The 27,573-nt window shown below is 37.9% G+C and overlaps 1 protein-coding gene across 6 annotated transcripts in view; it reads left to right on the top strand.

The window, feature by feature from the left end:
* Positions 1–3,443: 3,443 nt before the first annotated feature.
* ZRANB3 (zinc finger RANBP2-type containing 3) overlaps positions 3,444–27,573 on the top strand; it is a 49,321-nt gene continuing 25,191 nt past the window's right edge. For 2 of the 6 annotated variants that reach the window (XR_012588502.1, XM_074596049.1), the window contains exons 1-3: positions 3,623–4,102; positions 10,225–10,383; positions 25,072–25,090. Coding sequence is in view for 4 of the 6 variants with exons in the window: in XM_074596049.1 (XP_074452150.1) it covers positions 4,089–4,102; positions 10,225–10,383; positions 25,072–25,090 (192 nt within the window). In the remaining 2 variants the exon portion in view is untranslated. Of the gene's footprint in view, positions 4,103–4,479; positions 4,606–10,224; positions 10,384–25,071; positions 25,091–27,573 lie in introns of those variants that run through there. The other 4 variants (XM_074596051.1, XM_074596050.1, XM_074596052.1 and 1 more) reach the window with 4 other exon arrangements.

Below are 27,573 nucleotides of genomic sequence, written 5' to 3'. Positions count from 1 at the left end.
TGAAAGCTCCTCAGATGTCACACTAAGGAATTACGGCATTTTCTATTTACTGGCTATTGCTTAACTCTTTTCATATCTATGAAATAAGAAGAATTAGGGTATATTGGAAAATCTCAGAAACTATACACTTTAATAGTAAATTTATTGTCTATCACTAGCCGGACATCCAAAGTTGGTGCTATTTTTATGCAGGTAGCAGAGTTGTCTAGCTTACCAAAACTGAACAACGCCGTCAATATATATTAAAAAGTTTTTAAAAATTTGATGTATGCTACATTGCAGCTCATTCAAAGTTTATACTGCGCCATTAACATTATCTGACAACCCACTCTTTACGAACATGCTGTCAGAAGTCCCATTTTTCCCAAAGAGTCCAAAAAAATGCAACTGTATCAATTACTTTTAAAAGCTAGAATACATTTAAAGTTTCAAGGTAGTGTATCATTGTATTTAAACAGATGTGGTACTAGACTACTTAAAGAAATTAACTCTGGGGAGAAGTAAATGTGTGAAAATGGTGATACAAAGATACACAAACTTAAACTAACCTAGGCTACTGGAGCAAACCGACAGCACCTTTCAACTGAATAAAACACAAAACCATGGTGTTTGTGTTTCATACCCAGAGCTCAACCTAAAACACTTCACCTAGAACATCCTGCTAGTTTGAAGCAGTTTCGCAGACTTTAAGCAAGTAGTATAAAATAAATAAGACTATGATGTAAAGCAAATACATTGAAACATCAGGTGAAATGAAAAACAAAGACTTAATACAAGTTAAAGGAAGAAAAAAAACCAACACATAGACAGAATTACGCTTAAGACAAGAAAGAGGAAAGTAGCAGTATCTGTCTCCTCAGATTTACCTTCTTTATTTCTCCATACACACACAAAAGCAAAATGTAATCAGGGGACCACTGCAACACATTTGAGTAATTCACCTTTCACAAATCTTTAACAAATAGTTTCTGGGAAACCTAACACACTACACTGCATGTCTCTTAAAATTCTGGTATTTAGCAAACCCACTTTTACTACCGAGAAAAGTAGTAGTTGATCTTGATAGCAATTTACAGGTCTTGTAAATTAAAAAGTGGCCTAGCAATAGCGAGCAACGGTGTTACAAGTACTACATTTTTGACCTTCCAAGATTTTAAAGACACAACAAGTCTTTATATTATTTTTACCATTGGGTCTTTTTTTTTTAACAACAAAAAAATTTAATATTTGAGAAGTCCAAGCTATAAATTACAGATTTCCTACAAAATACTCAAACTCTTGACATCACAGTATTTACTGCAAAAACAAACATTTAATATTATCTGCCTGACAGTAATATTATCATTTTTAACAAACAAATGCAAGACTGTCGAATAAAATGTTTCCATTGCCATTTTTTTTATCCTGAACAGCAAATTATTTGACTAAAACCTTTTGAAAAAATAATTTTGGAACTTCATTTTTGTTGCTTTCATTTAAACAATAAATACATATTTCTAATCTAACATTCACGAGAAATACTGCACTGGAAGATTGCTGTGATCATGTCGTCTGCTTGCTATGTAACCAAAAGGCAAGTCTCAAGTACAATACTCCTTATAGAAGACAGGACATGAGAAAGTAATCCCGGTGGAAACTGCAAGTTAATGCCTCAATGCAAGAAGGCTAGCATCAGCCGCTATGTAAGAGGAAAAAAACCCCAACATATTCCCTGTTTTGCATTAGGCACACAAGATCTCTCTAATTTCAGGCTAATGAAAAAAGGACATCAACATTAAAAATTCAAATAATTAAAAAAACACTCCAAAACACCACACACTTTTGTATATTATATTATCTGACAATGCACCCTAAACAAAGCACCTATTGCTCATTCTTTTTTTTTTTTTTTCACCATCACCTTCCTAACCCAGCTTTCTATAGATACCACACAAATCCACCAATGTGTATCTTGCACTACAGGCTTAATTATGAAAAACAGAATTTGTGCAAATGTCTTAGTATGAATAACCTGAATTCTTCTCAGACTCAGTGTAAGAAACAGCTATGCCTTACTTCTTTTTCTGGCTCATTCTCTCTCGCTCATAAAGTGAAACCCTTCTTCGGTGCTGAAAACTCATTTAAAAATGTTATTAAAAGAGACTGTAAAAACCAGGCTGTGACATGCTTTGCTATCGGTTCTACTTACACTTTGGATTATAGTACACTAGATACATCCACATGCAGAATCGTCCAACATGCGACAGAAAAAAACCCAACATAAAAGATTAACAACCCTCTTCCAACACTGTCATAGGCAGCACAAATATAAGATTTTTTCCTCCAGATAACATAAGGGGAGGTCTAAATAGGAACCCACGATAGCCCATACGAGCGCAGCAAGCTTGCGACCAACTACTGCTAACCCGAAGGGCTAAACCCGAAAACCCCAGCCCCGCAACACTTGGAGCCCACCCCGGCACCCCTAGTGCCCACCGCCTGAAGGGCTCCGAGGGCCACCGACTGGTCCCTACCCCCGGCTCGCAGGGAGAGCGCCTGCCCAGGCGCCAACATCCTCCAATAGACCCCAGGCCGGCGCGGCGCAGGGCTGCAGCAGGCCGAGGGCGCAGCCCCGGGGCCCACCGGCGGCTCCAGGCCGCCGTGCCGTGCCCCGCTCCGCCGGCCGGCCCTGCCTATATTAGGGAAGGGCAGCGGGTTCAGCCTCCCCCCGCCGGACCGGGACCCCCGTCCCCACAGCGTGCAGGTGCAGCCGGCCGCCAACGGCCCCAACGGCCCCGGCACGCGCCCCTCCCCCGCGCGGGCCCGCCCGCTCCCTCAGCGGCTGCCCCCCGCTCTCCGCACTGCGGGCGCGGCCGACTGCCCCCCCGCTCCTCCTCCGCGGAGTCCGCGGCCCCGCCACCACCGCTCCCCGCCCACAGGGCCGCCTTCCCTGGCGGAGCGGCGGGCTCCTTACCGCGGCAGCGCGGCCGGCGGGCTGGGGCCGGCGCGGCGGCGGGCTCACGCACGAGGGGCGCTTAACCCCATCACCAGCCGCGACAGCCGCCCGGGTTCCTCCTGCTGCCGCGGCGGGGAGAAAGACCCGCCCCACCCGCGCCACAGCCGCCAATAGCCACGCAGGACGCTAATGATTAACGGCGGCGCGGACCAATCAGCGGCGTGGCGGCCTCCCCCGGCTCTGCCGGTGAGTGGTGCCTCTCAGCGCTGACGGAGGCGCAAGCCCGCCCAGAAGGCTGTGACCAATGGGAGAGCGCCGCTGCCTTGACAGAAGGCCTTGAACACCAACGAGAAGAGACATACCGGTACCGCAACGCCCGCCCACTGTGGGCAGCCGACAGCCACTGGCGGCGCAGCAGCGCGCAGACGGACTGCTCCCGCGGCTAATGACAGCCCGCCTGCCCCCGCTTCCTTGGCCCCCCTCCCCCGGCCAGCGGCCACCCTCCCTCGCCCGAAATGCGCCCGAGCAGGCCCGCTGCCGCTTGCGGCGCGGCCCATCCCCATAGCGGTCCCCCCGGTGCCCCTCGTAGCCCTCCCGGCAGGGCGCACTGAGAGCGGCGGGAAGCGCCCGGCTGCGTGCGTGCTACTCCCCCTCCCCCGCCTTCCCCCGCGACTGCGCGTCACTTCCGGGCGGTTGCGGTTCGAGCCCGGAGCCCGCGAAGACGGAGCCGTGAGTGGCGCCGCGGGGTACGGCCCGGCGGCCATCGCTCGCCGGCGGCCTCTCCGGGCGGCGGGGAGTGGGGAGGGGCCGTTTCCAGCCCGTTCGCTGCGGTGGCGCCGTGGTGTGAGGAGGGGGGCTGTGAGGGGGGGCCGGCTGTGAGGCCTGGAGGATGGAGGCTGGGCCGGGAAGGCGGCCTGTCCCCGTCGAGCGTTGGGGTGTAAGGCCTTAAGGGGCTGCCCTGAGGGGAACGGTGTGGTGAAGGGACGAGGTTCCAGGTGGGACTCGTTCTTTCTCAGCCCATCTCTGTGCCAGAAGGCCTCGCTGATTCCGCTCGCCCTGGCTGCTGCTGGATTATCACAGCATGTGCTGATGTAGTTCTGCTATTGCAGGGCGCTGCTGCGTACAGGGAATTGCTTAAGTCCCCCCACCCCAGATGCCCCTAGGCAGGTATTAAGGCAGGCCTGTGGAAGAACTGTTGTGTGCCACAGAGCTTTGTAATGTCCTTTGTCCTGTCTGATTGCTTCCTGTTTTAACGTTTTTTAAAACTCCGTATTCTAATGACTTGAGTAGTTTTTCAATTCATTATTATTCTACCGGTGGGAAAATGGTTGATGAATCTCTCGGGCAAGATCCCATGATTTTCTTAGGGCCTTAAATTCCCTATTAAGTTTTATTGAACATACAGTCGTGGAGCAGTTAGGACCTGCAAGAGGAAATTTATTAAGCAAATGCTTGATGGAAATACTAATTTGCTTTAGGCATCTGCTACTGAGCTGCATTAAAAGGCTATACTTAGTGGCCTGTGAAAATAAAATTGTGCGTTTGATGTCAGCTTGTGTTGACAACTTAAAAGTTCTCATCAGTCATGCCACCCAACCTTCCAATAAGGAAACATATTACCTGGGGTAATATCGTCAACAAGTTGGGTCTCAATATATACCTCTGGAAGGGTAAGTGTTTACAATGAAATGCAGTGTAGCAGCAGCAGTGACAGAAATAATTCCAGATTTTTAGCTTTTATTTTATTTTACTGGTATTTACACTGCCCTTATCCCTCTGTGGTTACTTACTTTTCCAGATCACTTACAAATTCATTGAACATAATAGAAGTTGGAGCAGAGTCATTTGAAATATCGCTGGTGTTGTTTCTCTCATGTATGAACAATCTACTTGCTTGTATTTAAAAAAGAGTTTCAGTGCAATTTTTTCACGACAACTCAATTTTTCTTCAAAGTTCAGTACTTCAGTATGCTTGAAAGATAAATCTCACCTTTGCAAAAGATGCGTTGACTCCCACCAACTAGATGCATTTATCCTGGTGTTCACAAGTTCTGCACTTCATAATTTTTATTGATTTTTATGCCCTGTAAATGAATCATGCTGTAGTTCCATGAGTCTTCCCTGTTCCTGCTTTTAAAAGTTGGCATCATTTACCACTCGCTAGTCCTGACATACTAAAGCAATTTTAGATTAAAAGTTACTAGGTTTAATAATCCAGCTATTTCATCCTTGATTTCCTTTTAAAAATTGAGAAAATACCACACAGGTTTTCTTTTTATTTTTTTTTACTCCTAAAACTTCTGTAGATGAGTGAACTCTCTGAGTGAAAAGGTAAATTTCCACACCAAACATTTTACATCTGTTTTGTTTGAGAAAACTGAAGTTCCAGAGCTTGTCCTCTACAGATATGGGAACGCTGATGGGATGCATATTAGAACACATTAAGGGCACAGAAATAAATGAAAAATTGTAGTTACAGAAAACATGCATTAATCTTTCTCTCTCTTCTTAAAGCTTCCGAATGTGCAGTGGTTAGAACAACAGACATAAGCTGGTCTTCTGTTACACTGACTAATTTTTTTTTAAAAAAAGGCTATTTTTATTTGTTGACATTACTACAGTGGTGTACATAATTGATCTGTCTCAAAACAAAATATAAATGACCACCATTGCCAAAGTCATTAAACAAAGTAAGGCATCGATTCTCAGTATAATTATTACTTTAGCAAATCAATAAAGGGCAGTTTGGTGGAATTTATTTCTTTCTCTGTCATGTTTCATTGCTGTTCATTCTAATTTTCTACACAACCAAAATAAATCTTTTATAGCGTCAATATACCTTTCAAAGTGCCTTCTATAACTTTGGATATCATAAAATAGTGCTGCAGGTATGACTATATATACTGAATATGGGGTTTTTATCACTGCTGTTTATTCGGAAATTGTGACAGATCTTTGAATCTTCAGGGTATAATTCTTTGTGTGATCATTAAAAAGTGTATGTTTGCAATAATTGAAGTAAACTTCAAAGGTTTGAGGAAGAGCTATGTGTGTTGATTTTTTTTTGGAAAAAAAAATAAAATTGCATTTCAGTTATTTGAGTTCTTAAAAATTAATTCTGAAGTGCATTTTCTCAGGCCATCATATATCAAGCATTAACTATTTTACCTGAGGTATTTTTATTTGCCATGAACTCCACAGTAATCAGACACGAGAATGGTAGGTTATATATGCACAGCAGGTGGCAAAGTCCTTCTTTGAAAGCTTGTAGTCCAAGTTAAAATAATAGTGTAGATTAGGTAAATGCGAAGGACTGGAGCATAAGGTTGGTAATTATGAGAGTATTGGGGTGATGTAATCATGCACACTACTTCGCCTTTCCAAGGGGCAATGCGTGAAAGGGTTAGTAAGGCACAGTTCATATTGCTGTCTTGTCTTGTGCTATGCTAGTCATTGGATATGTCTTTATAGTAGTCATTGTTCACTGCATGTGGACTTCTTTAATCACGCACCTATTCTAGAACTGTTCACTGTTCATTTCTTTAATTATTCACCTAGAGAAAAAAATAAATAAAAACTTGTACGTATCTGGTAGTTAGTGCTTTCTGTGTTGCTGTTGCTGCTTTTTAAGATAGATCTGCAAAGTCAGTTTTAACCGTATTAGTGACTGATCCAGAAACATTTCATATGGTAATATCTCTATGTACTAATGAATCATATGTGCCTCCTCTAATTCAGATTTATGCTTCTGAAACTTCATGGTTTTTATTCAGTGTTTCAATGAAAGAATCTTGTCATAATCTAGTTCCACAGAAGGCTAGTTATGTTCACATTTCATTCTCATGTTGTCACTCACAGCAAGCTATGTAGCAAGCTGATCATAAGAATATAATCTTCTCTGCTTTTATAGAATAGAAAATCATCACAGAAAATGAGTCAGAAGTTTTCTTTAGGGGTGAATCACAGAACTGAGTGTTGGACAGGTTTGTTGGGTCCACCAATCCCGCAGCATGCTTGTTTAAGGTTGTCTCTACAGAAATGTTCAGTGCTTGTTTTTGCCAGCAGACTTGAAGTACCTTAATCAACTTTTAATGAAAACAAAAATACTCTGTGGAAAATATTGTGATAGAACTATTGAAGTGATGATGATTGCTTTCCCAACAGAGCTGAAACATTTCTGTTTGCTCAACCGGGAGATGAAGTGGGTGTTTACCAGAGCTTCATGGCTTCTTTCCTGTAAAATGCATCTCTTGGGTATACAGGGCAGGCTGGTGGCTTTCCTCTTTCTGTTAAGCAAAGTTCACTGATGGACATGCGTCAAAGACCCTTGATACTGATCGTAGTACTTTTATCTGCTGTTGAATGTTCCAGAGGCCCAAGGTACAAGAATATTGTTTCTTTAAAAATATGAGAGAGATTCTGCTTTTAAAAATGGAGGGAAAAAAAAAAGCCACAGTTACACTTAGACAACACAGAATGCCTGGTCTGCAAAAGAAATCCAGATTTCCTTTATAACTGGCTATTTCGTTGACATTCAAAAGGTATCCCTCTTAACCTTTGGACAGGTTATGTATTAGAAGGTCTTTAGTCAGAAGTCTGTGTCAGGAGGTTTAGCAGCACTGGGCTTGTCTCTTGTTAGGTCAGCGTCTTGAGTGCATGACCTGATATGAATCTAGGGAGAAAAGATCCTGTCTTTCTGTTGGTAACACCAGGCTTACTTGAGAACTGGGCTTTCTGTCCCTTGATGATGCTATTGGAAGCACAACAGCAGCCTCTCTCCAGTAGTGGAGTTCTTATTGCTGGATGAGTCACTTGCATTCATCCAGTGAGTAACATCAGGTGTTCAGACCCTCGAGTTACATGTTTTTGAGACCAGGGTTGAAACCGTGTTGATAACAGAAGTCCTTAAGTGTGTGTATATACACGCACACGCGTATCTATGATTCCAGTTAGGATTGTTGTTTTCATGCATGTGCATGTATTTCTAGGGCTTTTTATGTAGGACAAAGGATAACTCTTCAAGAACATGCTTCTTAAAACAGATTCTCTAGCAGCTAAGTAATTTAATACAAAACAGAAAAAAAACCCATAGCAATGCTAAATAGAACTCTTATGCCTCAACTTTGAGTGTTGCTTGATATTTTAAATTTAAATTCAAATTTAAATTTAAATTCACTTTTTTCTCCCTCATTGTCCAGCAAAATGGTTGTGGTTACACACCACTTCATTGTAGAAGTGGTACGAGATGCTCAAGAAGGTATTCATAGAAGTTCTTCAATGTTACCATGTTCAATACTTTGACAATGACAATCTCAAAGTTGACAGTAGGTTCGTCTGCAGCATTTTCTTTCCATTTCTCTGAATGTCTGTGATGCGTATCTTGAGAGGTATGTCTAAAATTCATCATATAACCAAAAAAAGTACTTACTCATTTTCCGTCTGTTGGAATGTCATTAGCCTGACTGGTGATGCCAGTGACAGGGTAGTGCAAAATCCTCATTTTTCTAGGGTTCTACAGCAGTGTAGTGGATTTCCAGAACAATCAGGTCCTTTTTTGTTGTTTTGTTTTGGTATTTTTAGGGTGTGTGGTCCTTTTTTCATTTGGTTTGGGATTTTTTTTGTCCAGTTACAAGCACTTTTGTCAACAGCACTGGCATTGACAATTTTTTTTTTTTTTCTCCAGAAGTGGCAAATTCCTGATAACTTATTTTTGCAGTGCTCACTATCCCTCTATTCTTTCCCGTTTTCCTTGGCTCTCCCTGATTTTAAGACAATGTTAGTTGTCAAACAAGGCAGGAGGGGGCCGACTCGTCCCTGTGGGCGGTGTTGGCGGGAGGGGGGGTCCCGCATCCCCGCCCCGCCCCGTGCAGCACCACGGCCAGGGGCCGGGCCCCGCCGGCTGAGCACCATGGAGAGGGGCTCCCGGCGCCAGGCGCTTCCCGCCCTCTTGGAAAACCTCCAGGAGGAACTCCCCCCCGCCTCTCATCCCAGGGGAAGGGTTTCTCAGGTTTACTATAACGCAGGCCCGTGGAAGATGGAGTGTTAGCAGGTGTTTGTATAGTTACGCCAGAACAAAAGCCCAGGCTCTTTCAACGTAGGCTATAGATATATGTAGTGCAGTTACAGCTAGATTCTCTTTGCTGAAGAGAATGTAACTTCAGCTGAAACAGTGTATATTAAGTTTTGTATCTAAAATTTCATAAATGGAATTCATTAGGAATACAGAGGTGCTGTTCTTTCACTGTGGCATGTAATTTCATCTGAATCAATTTGTTTTACCTCCTCACCTGTACTCGATGACATTAGAAGGAAAGTTGGTTTTGCACAGTCATGCTTTATTAAGCATTAAAGTTATTACTTTAACCATTTGCATTGTCGCCAGGACTATCTTACTTTGTAACCATTCAGTGTAAAAAACCAGGTTACTTAGTCCTGCAGGTCCTTGAAGTGAATGACCATTTAGCTCAGCATATTTCTTCTTGTAAATGTAATGGTTTATTCTGCCAAATCATATCTGACTTCTTCCAAGTTGCTTCAGAAATATGTCAGTATCAAAAAAATCTGAGTGCAACATGTTCAGAATTTTGCTATCAAACCTGGTGATACAATATCTACTGTTAACAATGCAGGAAGCATATTTGGGCTCATATTCTTTATTCCTATGATCATTAAAGTAATCTTGCTGCTCACACAGGCCATGAATCCAAATTAATTAGGTAATGCTTTGGTGTAAACATTTGTTGTTTTCTTCATTTCTGAAGCACAGTGTGAGAATTTTCATTTATTAATTCTGCGGTTTAAGATTGTGCCTTTCTGAGGGGAATAAAGTTCCTCATTTGATTCTTAGGATTAAAAAATCTAGAGGACTTTAGTTCCATCATCAGAAGGTTAAATAACCTTTTTTCGCTAACTTTCTGAAAAATGTTTACTAAAAGAGTTATATTTCGAGGTCTACAATTTAGCTGTATTTGAATGGCCAATAACTGTCATCCATGAATAGGGAACTTTCTTAAATAACTATTTCATAGCATTGAGGAAGTGATACATGCTGACCTGTTCGTACTGGAATAGTTAGACTATTTTATTGATATGGAGGTGTTGGGCTCTTCTTCCATCATCTGCATTATTTTATGCTTTCCAGGGAGAATTTCAAGACTTGAGAAGAGTTGTGTAGATATTGAATATTTCAAGATGGAGTGATTATTATAGTTCTATGAAGCTTTATTCTGTAACATATTGCAGACCTGTCTTTTAAGTAAGACGTCTTTTTTTGGTTTTGTTTTCCTCAGGTTCAACATGGCTAGTACGTTCCAAGAAACACCTACACTTGAAGCTTCTTATTCAGAAAATGTTGAAGCTAAGCTGTCCTTTCTACCTGAAAGACTGAGAAAGAAACTGCTTCCTTTTCAGGAGAAAGGCATCATGTTTGCACTTCAGAGAAGTGGCAGGTACAATCCTTATTTTATCATATGCTAAAAATAATTATTTTAGGTAAACGTAAATTGATTTTTAGAAAGACTGTGCAATACCAGCAGCTCTTAGGTGAGTTATATTATAGAATTTTTTTGTAAACTATAAGATAATGTGGTTTAAAATGGGGAGTTGTTTTGTTTTTTTCCCCAGAGGTTGAAGAAATGTTTAATAACGCATTATGCAAAAGAGGATTGTAGTATCAAAGATCTCCTCACGTAAGAGGAGACTGATATCAGTAGGACCATCCTTTTTGTCATGTTAATAGAGACTTCTTAAAATAAGTTAATTCACATTTGTTTCTTTAGTTCTTAATGGCATGGTTGAGCTGTTAAGAGAATGACTAACAGATCTTGATGCATCTGTGTGGTATTCTATTTTAAACTTGGTACAATTCTGGCATGTAATCAGGGTGTTCTGGAACTCACTGAGCTGCAAGAGCAGAGCAGAAGCCTTGCAGAGTGCTCAGTTAGAAAGTGCAGCAACTGATCGAGCAGGCATTCAACAATTAAGTTCCTGATAAATCAGAAAAATAGTTTATGCAGCAGAGGCTGGAAATATTTTGCTGAGTAAGAGCCTGTTACTGAGTTACAGGGGCAAAGAAGAGGGAAGGGAAATGCTATTTCCACATTTATAAATTTTAGAAAATTTAGGCCGATTCAACCTAAAACCATGAAACTAGTATGTTGTTCTTTTGGAAAGTAATGACGTTTTAGAGGTCTGGCACAAATTAAATTATTTTAGCTTAGCTTTTAAAGAAGGACAAAGTTAGTTTCTGATCACTTCATCATCTTGCTCAGAACAAGAGGCTAAGGGTCTAAGCAGGTTGCTTGCTAATGTTTGTGATTTTTTGCAGGAGAAAAGAAACATGTATCTCTCTCCAACTTTCTCTAAAGTTGGATAGGAAATGTTTATAATCAGTTCTTGCAATTATATGGAACTCTTGATCAATTAAAATTTCCTCTGAAGATTTTCACTTTAATTCTCTTAATTTGGCCAAAAATCTTTGGCATTTATAACATTGCTGTCTTCAGGGAATGAAACAAGCCAGACTAGGTGGTAGAGTAGAAAAATGAGCCCAGCCATTAATGTGCAAGCCTGAGATATAAAAAGCTTTACGCTGCATTGGCATTAACTTCTCAGTGACCACTGGTCATATTAGGCACTTTCCTGCTGCACAGTGTGACAGTGAGAATGAGTGCATGCAGTTTTAATGGATCGCTAAGACTTTGATAAAACAGACAGCAAAGTCTACATTAGAGTTGAACTTAATAAATCTAAAGCCCTTGGCTACCATATTTCAGTTGATCTGATTCTAATAAGGGGAAGTGAGGTTTATATAGCGTGCAATTGAGTTCTCTTTGCATATTCAAATAATGAAATAACAGAAGATGTTAAATATGTATAGTTTCTTTAATGTTAATTGGTGTAGGTTAGTGGATGTGTTTCAAAGTAGCATAATCTTTTGCAGCAGATTATAAAATATAGAGTTCATCAGGAAGCAGGTTAACTGTAGGACTAGATAAATTTTAATCAGATATTTCCTTTTTCTTTTTGTTTGAGAAGTAACAATTGGCTGCAATAAGTATCTAAAAAGGTTTGGAATAGCTTGGCTAATGATCCTCTGTCAAGGAGGGAATTGTATTATTTTCATTAGGGTTATGGGCTCTATGTTCTTTTCTTTTTTGAAACCCTTCATTAACAAAATACTGTTGAGTAATATGGCATTTATGGTTTTACTGTGGCAGGTGTATGAAAGTGTTTTCATCTTGATTGCAAGAAATCTCATTCCCTGGTGTAGCAATTCTGTATGGTAGCTGTGTCAAATTGAGGAATTGCATGCACTCGCTCAGACAGCCTCTATATGAAGTAAAATTCATTAAGTCAAACTTTCCTGAGGAGTACTTTTTTTAAATCTGTTCCTCGCTCAGGCAGATCTAATTTTCTTTCTGTCCCAAAACAGAGAACAAGAGCCTCTGCTGCTTGTAGCTGAATTTTCTTATTAGTTTGTCAGCCCTTGGCTCACACAAGTCTTTCCCTTTTGTGTACTCCATAATGATTTAAGCTTTCTTTCAGTATTCCCAGTGGTGTATTTTAGCAGGGTCTGGTACTTTTCCATAAAAGTATCTTTTCTGGTTTTAAAAATATAAACATAGGACTTGAACTCAGCAGTATGTGCATCTCAGCTGTTCTGTCTTCCCTGCCTCAGGCTATGCACTCCCTTTGCAGTCATTTAATCCATGCTTTGCTGTAGTGGCAGGAAACTGGTGTAGAAAAAGTGCTTTATTGTTGGTTGAAGAGATTCAACTAATATTATCTTAAGTTAGACAAGCACCCAGCATGAAAAGAGACTTATTATTAGAACAAACTTATTTCTTGCATGGAAGGGGCTGGGGGTAACCTATTAATTCCCTTCCCTTTTCCCTAAGCATAAAATAACTATGCCGTTGTGATTTGTGTTTTTGATTTATTAGTAAATGAATCAAAGGATTTTTCAGTATGTGCTCCAAAGGCATTGTCTAGACTTACAGAGTCTGCCTAACATTTTTCTAGGAAATAGTCATTCTAGGGACAACGAGACAGTGTATAGTTCAATATATGGTAAATAACTTATATAGTGATAATTCAGCCTTAAAGGTAAATAAATGCATGGCTGCTTATTCCTTACTAGAGATTATTCTTCAGAAGTGCATTTGGGAATATGGACCTAGGGATGGAAACATTGTTTGGTCTTTATTTATAACCTCAAACATTAATGTGCAGGAAAGATGGGTGCACACAAATTTTGTGCTAGAAACTTATTTTATTTTTTAAGCTTTTCTTTCAGGAAATCTGTAAGTTACTTTAAAAAACAGCATAAATAGGTATTTATTTGTTTACATGTGCTTTAAACTGTTTTTTAAATAGAGAGCAACAAACTTACCCCTTCCAGGAATATAAACTCTTAGCAATGAGGTTAGGGAATATTCAGTGTTGTTAGGGTCAGTTGTGTGTACGCTGTTAGGAGGTGGAGGTGCGCAGTTCTCTCTGTTGCTCTCTACATGCTGGTTATTAGTCATAGTTGGGCAGATGTGGACAAATTCCCATTTCGTAAGCGTACAGGGTAGCCCAATCACAAGTGAAGAGGCATAAACTGAAAATCTTAAAGTAAAGATGTCATCCTGCTTATTGAGTTTAGTTGTTCTGAGATACAGAGTGTAATTTTCAGGCCTGTTTCATTCTTCCATGTAAAAATCTATGAAGTATGCAGGAGGAGGCTGACTTGAGAATGGAGGCCTAAACAATACTGACAAGTCGGCAGCCAATGGTCAGGTGTTAGTGAAGAGGAGGCAGCAGTGTCAAAGCACAATACTCTGGAAAAAGTGATAGAAGTTTGGGCAAAATATGCAAGATGCAGAGATATATGGGCAAATGGTTTGATTATATTGATAAGGATTATATTCCATGTCTTTTAAGCCCACATCTCTCTTTTGATATTAATGATTTTTACTGTTCACTAACATAGTACTTGGAAACTCACAATCTCTTTCTAGAATGTATTCCTGTTTTATATCATCTCTTCATAGAAGTGTGCGATATCTGTCTTGTATTACAAACAATTTACTTACCTGAATATACTGTACAAGTCAGAGGCGTGCTAGTGTTTGAAAGTTAGCTCTCTTGCTACTGGGTGACATGTACAAACCATATCATGAAGTGCTTTGTCAAGTTTCATAACAAATGTCAAGATGTGATTTGCAAACGTCATTATTTAGCATTGCTTGCCTTGTTGACAGTATCTGAAAAAAATGCCTTCAGACACACAGATTTTTTTTCTAGAAATGTTGGCAGAACAATTTGTTTAAGCCATCTTGCTTGTGGATGCAAAAGAGGACTTGGAGATATTTACCACTCATGAAATAAGCTTTTCCATTATAGTTGTATGCTCAAACCATTTTACCAGCGTAATTTAGTTTCCTGCTGCGGTTTCTTCTCACTTTCTTACATAAGGTTCAAGTGCATTAACATTGTAACCTCTATTTTTTTGGCAAAAATATAAAAGATTGTTTGATATAAGTTTATCTAAATATTGAAATGCTTATTGATACCTTTACCAGGATCTGTATTTATAGATAACTTTTGCTTTTTAATGGTACCTTTGTAAGCTTTAGAGGTAATACATTAACTTATATTTATATGTTCTGGAGCATGTGATTTTGAGTTTCCCATACATGCTGGTTTAATGTTGTTTATAGAGTATAGACACAGTGAAAAAGTGATAAATGGCATTGGATGGCAATAACATGATACGCAGAGTTCATATCTGGCATTAGGAGCTATCAGTTTTAATGAAAGGGTATTTGTTTTGTTAGGCAGTCATTTTCTAGAGTAAGAAAAAGTTGTATAGTGGTTAATGTTGTTTTGGATAGCAGGCTACAGAGAATCATTATGATAGTGAGCTCATTAGAGAATGGAGTGCAAGTGTCCCCTATTATAATAACGAGTCAGTTGGCTGCACTTCAAAATAGTACTTTTTTTTTTTTTCCACTGACTGTCTCTGATCTCTGGCAAGCTACACAGGAGAAATGCATAGTTAATTCTTTGTTAATTAAAACAGATTTTTAGTTCAAAACTTTATCAGTTTTCATAGAAATTAATTCCTCCCCCTTCCTCAAAGTAAACCAGAAAAACAGAGGCTCAGATCAGCATTTTTTTTTTCAAGTTTTATTCATAGTGAGCCATTTTGTTTTGAATAAGTTGCTGAAAATCTTAGTGATCGTTCTGACTATTTAATTTTAAGCGCATAATGACAATTATTGTTCTTATATGCTGCAGATAAGGATGGTGTAGGTATGAAACAAGATATCCTTTAATGACTCCAATTGTTGTAGTATCATTGTTGTGAGATTGGAGTTAATCCGAATTCTTGTTACTAAACTTGTGACCAATTTGATCTTAAGATGGAGAGTTCAGAATTTAACATAAAGAAGATAAATTCAAAAACAGACAAGATGAAGTTAATTATAGTCTCTTTTGGGAGATCTACTTATTCTCTCTGGTTTTGTCACACTGACTTCGATAGAAGCCGAATTAATTAAATTTGCATGTTAGAAAATGAAATTCCATTCGCATTTGATTTTGGGGTTTTTTGGATTTTTTTTTTAGTTGTGTCTAGGAATATTTCTATGAATGTTTCATTTTTATTTTAATTTGTACTTGGTGACTTGAAGCATCAAGTGCCATCAACAAGTGTCTTGATTATTTGTAGATCTTCAGATCAGAGAGAACTGGGAATAAAAATAATTGCAAGTTTTATTAATGTGATTTCTATCTCTAGTCTCAGTAGATTGTAGTTAGATAGGCTGAAAGAGGTGTTTGAAACAAGGCATAAGTCTCTTGCTAGAGTAAGAAAGAATTCTTCTTTTATTCCAAGATATTCAGCAACTAATTTTAGATATATGAAATGGTTATAATTTTGTGATAAATGTGAGTCCTTAAACCCTGCATCATAATAGATGAGCAGTTGTTTCCAGGCTTAGAAAACAAAGCTGAAAAGTAATTATTGGGCAAAAAGAGTGGAATGGCTATTTAATGAACACTTAGAGGATCAAACAGTTAATACATTTCAGCAATTAAATATGGAGTAGCTCTATGAGTACTGTGTTTTTAAAGAAAGGTTTCTTTTTTTAAAGATGTTGGTTTGTAATGTTTTAGAGTACATTTCACATCTGAGAAGTGCCAAAGGAGAGAGAGAGAGATATGATTAAATGAAGATGCTAGCTTACAGAATGAGGTTCAGATGCAGGAAGTATGAATGAGAAATTGAGCCAAATTCTGCACAGCTTTCATGGCCAGGGAGGCTTGTTTGGAAGTGATGCTGGAGGAACTGGGACGCAATTCAAATGGAACAAAAAATGCATTGTCAGTAAGCGAATGCAGAATGTTATTCAGGAGAGGAACTGTGTGGGGTTAAAAAAAAAGATTTAAGAACAGAAAAAAGCAGTGGTAGTAATCCAAGAAATTACCTGGGCTTAAATGTGGACTTTTAGCAGCAGGAATAGAGAAGAAAATACAGATTTTTAGAAATGCAGGGCACAATCTGTTTTAATGGAAGAGAAGAACCAAGTGAAATAAAGAAGAGAAATTAGTTTAGTGTTAGCTGTGTGCAATGAAAGTTTGCAGCGGGAGAATCCACAATGAAAAATCAGTGTGTTTAACTATAAGCATCAGGGAGAGGGCAGAATGAAAGTGATCAGTTTTGAGTATCTGAGACAAAGCCGCTTTAATGCGAGTGAGGAAAAAGTAAGGTCTTAAACAAGTATGAGTCGAATTCTGGCTGACTTAATGGAAGTTGGAAGGAGAGGAAGAACATGGGCAGAAACCTACCCCAAATGTAGCTGGGTAAACAATTGAAATCCACATGCTTTATGGTGTCTTTTTACTGTGTTGAAGCAGGGCCAAGTTAGAGTAGAAGAGATAAAGCAATGTAGAAAAGATCAGCAGAATTGCTTAGTTCAGAGATATATATCAGAAAAGAAGTGGGATATTCTATCAACAATTGAATGGATGGTTGCTTTTGAAGTATTTGGAAGGTTCAAAAGTATTTTGAAGTATTGGTATGGAGAAGGAGCTACATGTAGGAGAAAACTAACCACTGGGTTTGAGAGCTTGGGGTACTGGAGGGAAAAGACATTGAATCTGGGAATATTGAAAATGGAGGGACTAGTGATGAGATACTTTTCTAGGTAATTCTTTTCCCTGTTGCCTGATTCAGCTACCTTTAAAGGAGGAAGACATGAAGAGAGCAGTTCTTCTGCAGCTCTTGTAGTGCAGGCCACTTGGGAAAGAGGAATTTAATGGAAATGTAATGAGAAATACCTAAATTTCATTGAAAGTCATTAGACTACATACTGAGGAAGAGCTACTATTGATCACAGGTATTTTAGTCATGCCAATTAATACCGAGGTTAAGGTTTGTAGCCTAGCTTGTCAGTAGCTGAAATTAGTTGATTTTATTCCAACTGTTCCAATTAACTGAAGTCAGTTTTTCTTGCATTGAGTCAGCTAGTGAAACCAGTTTGTCTCTGAAGCCAGCGACTGAATAGGTAAAGTTTTCACTATCACTATCAGGTGTTTTCTTGACTAGAATTTTTATCAGTTAACAGTTCAATTAATACATTCTAAAAACCTCTTGAATTATCTGAGTTTAACCCTCAAATTAACCACTTTGATATATGTTATTCCACACGTATTTGTCAAAGGTGAAATACTAGAAGATGTTGGCAAATCTGCTTTCACAGCTTTCAAATCTTAATAAAGCGTTTTAGATGTTTTTTTCAGTTACATGTTGAGGACTGTTGGAGAAAAGCATAAGACAGTACAACCATTCTCCTGTACACTCCTTTAGAGAATCATTAACACTGCAGGTGTGGCAATTTAGTGCTTCTTACGTTGGATTGAGGGTTGGTTTTTATTATGTAGGTTTTTTTAAAAAATACCTAGTGTAGTTCAAGAGCAAGGGTATCATCTAGTTTAAATCTTCTGGTTCTCTATTTTTGGTGAAACAACCTTGATTATTTTCCCAAGGAAGTCAGCTTTCTTTGTTCTAGTTTTAGGACTGTGTGCTGTGATTACTGACACGCAAATGTAATGGTTGCTTGCGCAGTTTTATATAAAAATGTACTAAGTTCAGATTCCTTAAATAACCCTTGGTTAAGATGTTAGTGCTAAAGTGTTGGCTTGTGAGTAGGAGGTAAATTATATGTTGTAGTGTTATATAAAACTGACTCACATGAGTAGGTGAGAATCCCAAGAATATCAGGACACCCACACTGGTGAAAGAAAGATGCGAGCTTCCTCTGTACAACATGTTCCAAAGACTGCATTAACAAAACCAGCTTTAATTTCTTTGAGTAGTAACAAAATTTTTCAGTGTTTTAAGAAAAGAAGTGCTACTGCTTTGACGGTTTGCCTTGGAAAATGCATTTAAAAGTGAAGGAGTTTGTTCTGAAAAAGCTACCTGCTTTTAGTTCTAACTATTTTTTTTCCTGGATAAATAGCTGTTGAAAATTAATCAAAAAGTTAGATTATCCCCACAAGCAAGCAATAGTTGTATTGGATTGCTATACCCCTTAGCTTTTAATCCTCCATGTAAGGAAGCAGAACTGTCCAGTTTAGAGAGGATATTATTGCAAAGTATGTCTGTAGTTACAAGAAACCTCTAGCACTGACTGTATGGCTTAGCATATAGATTAGCAACATAATCTTTGTTATATAGACCTTAGATACATGCCAGGGTGGTGTTAATCGGTATTCTTGTAAGAGCAAAGTTCAAAATTAGATTCTTTGTCTTTGCAAAGATACCTTGCTAAGTAGCCATAATTAACCAAGCTAACAATACAGTTAAAGTTTCTTATATTAATACTGCGAACATTTCAAAAAGGGTGACCTGAATGTAGCCCAGATGCACAGAAGTAGAAATTATTTTCATTTAAACCATTTTCCTTCCCTCAAACTCATTTTATGAAACTGCTTTAGTATTAAGTTCTCTCTGATGCAGACTATTTTCATGTGCCTATATAACATGCCACATGGGCTTAGTCTTAGTTTCCTTCTGCTTCTCCAATCAACTCATCTGCATAAAACTTCAAAGACCTGCTTCTCCTTCTGCTTTGCGAAGTTGGTTCCAGTCTTCTTGACATCAACACAACCAGAAGCTCTTTCTTTGCTCTTTGAGGTTTGAAAAATTATGCTTTCTAACCTTCCAGAGGCAGAACTTTCCTGACCAGAACTTTCACAGGGCTATGTTTTGGGCTTCTTCCTTAGTTTCTTCACCCGTTTTTTGTTAGCTTCTGGTTTCTCTTCAAGGTTTGCTGTAGTAAGAATCTGTAAGTGCACCTTTGCTTGGTGCTTGATACAAGACTGTTGGGACAATGCGTGCTAACTCATGACTATCTGGTTCTGTGGTTCTGACTCATCCAGCTTTGTGTGGTCCCTTAAATTACGTGATTCTTTACATTTAGAAAAAGCCTTCAAACACAGTGATGGGGTTTGTGTATAACCTCAGGTGCTTGCATTTGTTCTCTTTTGTGTGGGGGTCAACAATAAGGTTTTGGACCTACATGCACCTGAGGAGAACCAACACAGTAGACTTCTTGCTCTCTTCTCTGCATGCATATTCACTTACCAGGATACATTCTTATACAAAGCTTCCTGTTTTGCTCTTTGTGTTTGTATTTTAATGGAAAATGTCATTTTATTTTAAAGCTAATACATCTTGAAATGAAAGGGTTGTTAAATCCTAGTGGAGACCAGACTATGTGGCTCCCTTCTATTTCTGAAAGATACTGCTGTGTCCGAAGCTCATTGCTATCCCTACAACTGCAAAAGTGTTATGAATAGTAGGAAGATTGTAGCAGCATGTGCGATGCATCTCAAATGAGATTCCTATGCTTTCTGTTAGGAAAAGAAAGAAGATTTCCTTGATAAATGGAGAGAGAGTCAAATGCTAGCCACAGAATTCACTATGAAGAAGGGAAACATTTAAAAATTAAATGTGAAAGAATCTGAAAGAATTTGGCATTGACTGTGCTGCTTTTTGCACGGTTGGACTTTGCTGCTGAGAGTGAGTGTAACCGAGACATCTAAAATGATTATTTTTTTTTCCCCCTGCTTTTCTGAAACTTTTGACCATGTGGGCTGAGCTTTTAACAGGATATGAAACTGCGTATCATAGCTCTGATTTATATTCTTGGATAGAGCTATTATTAAGTTGTCATATGAACAGATGGGATATGAATGATGAAGCTCAGATTGGGTAACTACCAGTTGAGAGGAAATGACTAATTGAACTTCAGAGAACAAGAAGTCTGTCTTCTTGCAGTCAAAATACATGAAACAAAAATACATGTTTGTCCCTCCAATGTAGCTGAAGATCTGTTTCTTGTGCTTTGACAGCATGGAACCTTTACATTCATGTTGGCAGCTTGTCTGACTGCGATAATATAGAACATACTGAAGGTCATCTTAAATAAAGGTTGTGTATTTTTAAGATTATGTAAAATATTGCTTTTTAACAGCTTAGTGCAACTATTAGATATCTTATGAGTTCTCTGTGATCTGGCCTGTAATGACAGGGAAGTTCTTTACATTTCAGATCTAATTGTTGTGATTATAAACTGGAAACACTCGATGATTTCCCTTGCAGTAATATAAGCTATTTTTCATTGCCCTAGAGTCTAATGAAAAAGTTTTGGACTTCTCGTATTTTGTAACTACATTAAGCAGGCATCTTTAAGTCTTTAGGGTTCTTATTCTAAAACTGTGAAAACTACAGAGCATGAATGCTCTAAAATGCAGTAAGTCATAAAATAATTTGAATATCCTCAATTTCCAATTACATTAGTTTTATTAACTTCTACCTGTATCATAAACTCATCTTGTGTGTCATCTCAACACTTTTATCAAGTGTGTCAATGCTGTTAATTAATTTGCATAAATCAGCAATTTCAGAACTGTAGCACTTCAGGAATTCAAGTTTGAACAGTATGGCTCAAAGCAGTGATTTGTGTTGCTAACGATATCATAACAGCGGACTTAACACATTCAGATACTCTTAACTGGAGCTTTAAAAACTATTTTGTGCACCTGGTTCATATCAATCTATGATGTGTCTAGTCAAATGTTCAAATGACTGAAAAATGTATATTAAAAAAATATAAATATTGCAAGTATAGGAAGAAAATCCAAAGCTATTTCATCATTGGGTGGGATAAGAGAATGAGTACTTAACTAAATAGCAAAATATCATTATAGATGTGTAACTTTTAAGCATATGGGTGTTTCTGTGGAATCTCTATTTGTATTGGTACTGCAGAAACAAGGAAGATAAAACCATGTTGATCACTTTACTGTGATTACTTTTTAAAAGTGGTTATGTTATGGATAAAATTATGGCAGTTACTCTGTGCTTCCATTCATTTACCAGCAACAAAATGATGAGTTTCTATATTTAAAAGCCAGCAACTTTGTTGCTACTACCTAAGAAAATTCACTTCAGACATATTAAATGTCAGTTAATAGACATGAAAACAGAAGATACTCTATAGCAGCATCTATGAGATTCTATGAGCACAGTCTGAAAATAGTGCAAAAAGAAAAACAGAACAACTTCAGCAGATACTCAAATCCTCAAAGTTCAAGTGGCTACAGTTCACTCTAATGAAAAAAATAATCCTGTTTTGTCTGTTCCTGTGGTTGATATATTGTTAAGGCTTTTTATTTTAATTGCTGTTCAGCTTCTAATTGTCAGAGCAATTTGTAATTCACTCTGAATTTCTTAATTTTTCCTTGTTATCCTAAAAAAAAGCATGAGGCTCCAAATAGTTCACATGTGCCAAAGAATGGTGCAATAGCGTCTTATATATTCTCACTTTGATTTCTGCGTGTCTGAACTGGCACAATTAACATTTCATTATTTATGCAGTTCTCTGAAAATATAAGTTGATATGCTGAGAAATACTTTATTTGTCAGCAGAAGTTGGCAAGGAACATTTGTATCCCTGTCCTCTTTACCACATTTCCTTACTAACAGATGCTACTTGGATGCAGTGTACTCTCGGTTATTGCTATATTTGTACATTTGCTCTGATATCCTTAAATTAAATGTACTATATTATTGAAGAAGGTGTTTGGTTTATTCTTGAGATGCTTCTGTTTAGTAGCTAATTGCTATAGTCTTACTCATTTTCTGCATTTGTGTAAGAAGCTTGAAAAACACTGCAACACTAGGTTGTTGTGCATTCCAATTGATTTCAGGCTTTGAACTGTTTTTAAAAAACATGATTAATGTACTGAAAGCAGTTGGCCTCTGAAAGAATCTGCAAGAAGAAAGGCTTGTTTTGTAAACTTCAGTTCAAGCAATTAACAATGAATATTAAATGAAAAAAAAATCGGGCTTTGAGCGAAAACATTATTTTAAAATTAGAATTGTGTATTAGTTGTCTGCAAATAAATGTCTTTGCCAAGCAGGAAATCATAGACATTAAGGCCCCACAATCATGAGTTGCCACTAAAAAGAATTCTCTTCCTGCCTTTTTTCCTCTGTAAATCTGTGCAGGCTTGGGGGGTTTGTTTTGTTATGTTTTCTTCCTTTGTTTTCGTTGCTCCATCCCTAACAACTTGGGATGGGGAGTGCGTTTACAAAGCTATTGCAAGTAGATAGTCTGTTACTTACAAAAAAATGAAGTTATATAAGATGTATTTTGAATTCTGTTAGTTGGAAGAAACAGATGAAATTGGTGGCTGTCGAAATTTATGCTGGCAGATTGAGTGAGCAAACAGCAGTATACCATATTTCTCAGAATATCAAATATTTGTGTTGCACATCATGTCTGAAAAGTGCCAGTGTACATTTTCTGCCGAGATGTCTATTTTGACCACAGAAATGTCTGTTTTGGGCCCATGGCAAGATGCATATTATTAGACATAATGACAGCTCTAAGTTGATGGTGCTGCTACGAGCATTAATCATTAGTGGCTGGGTTTTGTGCAGAAAAGATTACTTCTGTTGTGGTTTTGTGTAGCTGCACCAACTTCAGAGTACTTAACACTAAAAAAGCACTTCTGTATTACTTTAAAATATTTTTGGTGTCAAAATGCAGAATGTTTCTATCTTGGTGTGTTAAAATTTATTATAGACATAGAGACCTGCAAGATCTTTTCCATTTTTTCATGGAAGGAACATTGCATTTGAGTTACATGGGGCAGTGGGTGCATGTTTAGTTATGTGGCATAGGAGCAGGAGAAGTTTCCGTTTCCTTACAAGATGCAGTGGCTGGGAACAGACTGTGAAGAAGAATTCATCCAGAGCAATTCATCAAGATGAGTTTGTGTCCATGACTGAAAGCTGTGGGGGACAGTAAGTGAAAAGCACAAGGCAGAAGGGTACTTGAGTCAGGGGGAAAACAAGCAGAGTGGCCTGTCAAGTTTGTTCCCTTCCCGAGCTTGAAATATTTCATCGTTTCTGAGACTTGTCACTTTTTTCTGTCAGTAAACATTTATAAATCTTCAAGCAAAGTGATGGGCTGCATAGAGCTGTCAGTCTATTGCTGTCACTTAGTTCAACCAACAGCACTCGCTGCTCTATTTCTTGATCAATGGTTTGACTAATCCCATGCCCTTTGTGTGGCACTATGATACCGACTGGTGGGAGTTATTCTCCAGTTTGCTTTTTCTGACAATTTAGAAAATTATAGAGTGCTTGAAAAACTTCTGAGATTACTTAGTCGCTGGAGAATTCATCTAATTGCCAGTTATTTAACTGCAGCCCAAGCAGGTATTGCTATCGAACTCTGACAATTCTTACGAAGTTGCAGAAATTCACGCTTCGTGCCTGTTTCAGATCTTGCCTTGGAATTCCCAGCATTGATTCTGGTCAGAAGATACTTAGTAAATCTGTATCTTCCTGCAGTCCAGGGCTGCTGTAGGACAGAAGAACTTTAAGTCATCATCTTGCTGTAAGACTTAAAGGGAGCAGGTTGTCTCTACCCCTCTTTCTTATCTTCACAGTTTTTGCTTGGATTCGTGCCTTCCTCTGAATTTGTCAGTGTGTGTGAATTTAAGATATGTATTTTATATACAAATTACTAGACATAGAACAAGCTCTTGTAACTCTTTAGATAATGCTTTTGAATTGGATAGGCTTGTTGGTTTGTGGGGTTTTTTTGTTTGTTTTGTGGGTGTCTTTTTCCAGCTTGTAAAAGTTTGTAAAGTAGTGGAGATAAAAGTATATGAAATAGCTGAGAGCTGAGTTTCTAAAATAGCTGAGGGTACACATTTGGAAAGATGCAACATCATCCATTTAATGGCTTAACTAAATATCCAACAAATAATTTCCTTTGTCCTTCATCCAGTCTCAAAGATTTGATGAAGAAGCTCACGTGGGCTAGAAACACTTAAGTTCCCCAGACCCTACTTGAGTTAAGAATGTATGTACTAAAATAACAGAAATAAACTAAATTTAAGATGCCTATAAGAAATTAATATCAAAGATGTCATTTAATGTTTATAAAATGTAAATATGCTGAACAGAATTTAGTAGTTTTTACTGTGGACTTGGAGTTGTCATTGTCTTTACATGGAGTAGCATAAACTGACTCCAAAATGGGGAAAAAAACCCAATTTCATTTTCTAATACTTTTGCAAGTACAATGGGTTGGGGAGAGGGAGTGTCTGTTTCTATTTCAAAACAAGTGTGACAGCTCTGGAAAGCAGCTTTTTAAAATCAGTCTGACGTTTATATCCTTAATTGTGAAGCAGCAAAAACATCGCTGTTTCAGAAAGACAATAAAATCGAAGATGCACTTCCTGCCTTGAAAATGTCTCTTAAGATTACAGTTAATATAGTACTAGACCAAAGCAGCAATTCAATTTTACAATGCATGTTCTTCAGTAATGCTAACAAATTGAATAGACGTTTTTAGAATAATTGGCATATGTGTTTTCAAATTCAGACCAAATTTACTTTTTGTAGTTGATATCTGTAGGAGTGAAGTCTGCCTCTTTTCCTTTCATTGATTCAGTAAATCCATAACTTAAATTTATAATAAACAATTTATAAGTATTGGTATATCTGTTATATTTACTATTAATTTCTGCTTTTTTCCTCTCTCCTCTTTCTTATTTAGGTGTATGATTGCTGATGAGGTAAGTGATGTCCCTGTTCCTTTAACACCATTTTTCTTGTTTTAATGTACTTCATGCAGATGTGACTTCTTTTGTTTGAGAGGTGTGGGCAGAAAGGCTGGTAATGAAAGAAGTTTAATTTCTGTGATAGTCAGCAGGATTCTGAAAATATCTAAGTGGAGGTAAAAAAAATGAAGCCTGACATAAGCTTAAAAGAATCTTTGAGAAAACTTAGAAGGTTACTTTTAATTGTATTTAGGTAGGTTAAATCTCCTGTATTGTTAAATCTTAAAAATATTAACTAAGTTGATTTTTTTTTTTTTAGCACTTTGTAGTTGCATAGTTAGCTATTTTTAATGGATTAGGAATCATTCCTGGCCCAAAGAGGTGGATTTTGAACAGATATACCTTCCAGCAACAAATTTTCTTAAATGCACTGATCAAGTAGTAGTGATGAAATTCATTACTTTCATACATTTGAAAATGTATATTTTATTCCATATTAGGGAAGTTTGAGTCCAGCATTTCTTCCTGCAGACCAAGCATTTTTGTAGTAGAGTATAATGTTCTTGGTGTGTTGTCAGTATAAAACCTTACTGAAAAAGAGGTAATGTTTAGGGATTGATACAGTCTCCCAATTCTAATTTGGGTTTTCTTGAAACAGTGGGGGGAAGAGGGAGAGAGAGAGATATTGATTGATTACTGGGATTTAAGCATCTCCTCATAGTATAAAAATCTCATTACAGCTGGAGATAAACTATCTCAGCATAGAATGTGAAATTTCTGGAAACTTTGGAGTATATAAAAGCATTCGGGGAGGAGAAAAAGGAAGCTTGAGAAAAATCGAAATATCATCAGTAGCTATTTGTTTATTAAAACGAGGTTTCTTATTTCCTTCCTTGAATGAGAAAATAAACTGTGTATAATTACATTTGCAATAAAAAGTACTGCAAGATATATTTATTCTGAAGTAAATAATGTATATTTCGTAATGACAATAGGTCTGGCACCGGTGGAAGTATTGTGCAGTCGTGTGTATCTTGCGCTTGTTGACATATCTCTAAAATAAGAAGAAAGTGCTGGTAAAAGAAAGCATCAGTATTGTGAACTTGTATACAAAAAGAAGTTATGTATGAAAACTAGAGATCATAAAATTACTTTGCATGTGATGTAGGGATTAAAGTACAAAAATAATATCTTTTCGAAAGGTATTCTAAAAACATGTTGCCTTTCTTTGTTGGAGTGGGAACAGACAACATTTTTCCCCCAAAATTTCAGGTTTTCCATGTCATCTATCTCCATGATTGAGAAATATGTGTTTAAGTCAAAAAACAAACCCATAATATTTTCTCTGCTTTTTCTTGTCTCTCACGTTTTTAAGACCTAGACTAGTGATAAGCTATATTGGATCTAGATTGTTATGGCGCTGCTGCCAAGAGACTTGGCTTTTATTCCCTGCTCACTTCAACTCAGGTGCCTGGATCATCACCAGTGACCGGGCAGTCTGAGTTAGGGAGACAACTGTGGCAACAAACTAAAAATTAATTTATTCTTTTTTTTTTTTTTTTTTACTTTCTTGGATTTGTTTTCAGCTGGCTCAAGCACTATTGGAGACACAAGGAGGGCTTGCAGGAAAATTTTAATGAAAACTTGGCAGTTCTTAATGAAAACTTAGTATCACAGTAGTTCTCTGATTATTTTTCTTTCTAGTAATAGTAGAAATATTCATTCTGTTTTCATCTATACCTGGGAAATCTCCTGGTGATATCATTACATCTGTACCATGAGTAGTTAGGTAGCAGCAAATCAATTCAAATAACCACTGGACTCTGGGGAAAACCTGAACAGAGTATTTTAAGGCCAGTCTCTGCTTTAGCACTTAACAGGAATCTGAAACTATCTTTTGCCATGTGAACCGGCAGAGAAAATAGCTTCATTTTTCGATAAAATCTTGGGGGGTTTATTTTTTTTTATTAAATATTTTTTATTAAACAAACCCCTAAATTCTGGATCTTATTTTCATCTGTTGCTATGTATAGTCATAACTCATTAGATGAGAGCGTTCCTACTTTGACAATATGAAGCAAGTACTTTATTGTTAAATATGCAACTATGTATTCTGTCTTTACCCTTCACCTTGTCTTTAAATCTGAATTCTCCACTAGGTGGACTTCCTGTCCTGTGTTACAGAATAAAGAGAAACTATTAGCTATGGTGAACAGAAGCAGTACTTCCTTTTTGTTGACCTACTGGGTCAAAAGCAGAGTTTTTCATATAGTTCTTCCTTTGTTCTTCTGTTGCCCATGCATCTTAGGACAATGTTGTCATTTTTATGTTAAGAAGACACCCCATATTTTTCTTTACTTTGAATAGTCTTTTTAAAATGTTTTTGGTAGCTTAACAAGTTAAAGAGTTTGATCTGTGTAGCCTACCCTACTAAGACACTGAACAGAAAATGTTCTGAAATGAATGGAAATACCTCTTTTAGCTTTAATGAGCTAACC

Source organism: Larus michahellis, chromosome 7 (genome assembly GCF_964199755.1).
Source record: "Larus michahellis chromosome 7, bLarMic1.1, whole genome shotgun sequence".
Classification (NCBI taxonomy): domain Eukaryota; kingdom Metazoa; phylum Chordata; class Aves; order Charadriiformes; family Laridae; genus Larus; species Larus michahellis.
Note: the sequence above shows the minus strand (reverse complement) of the source record. Positions and strands in the feature narration are given on the sequence as shown.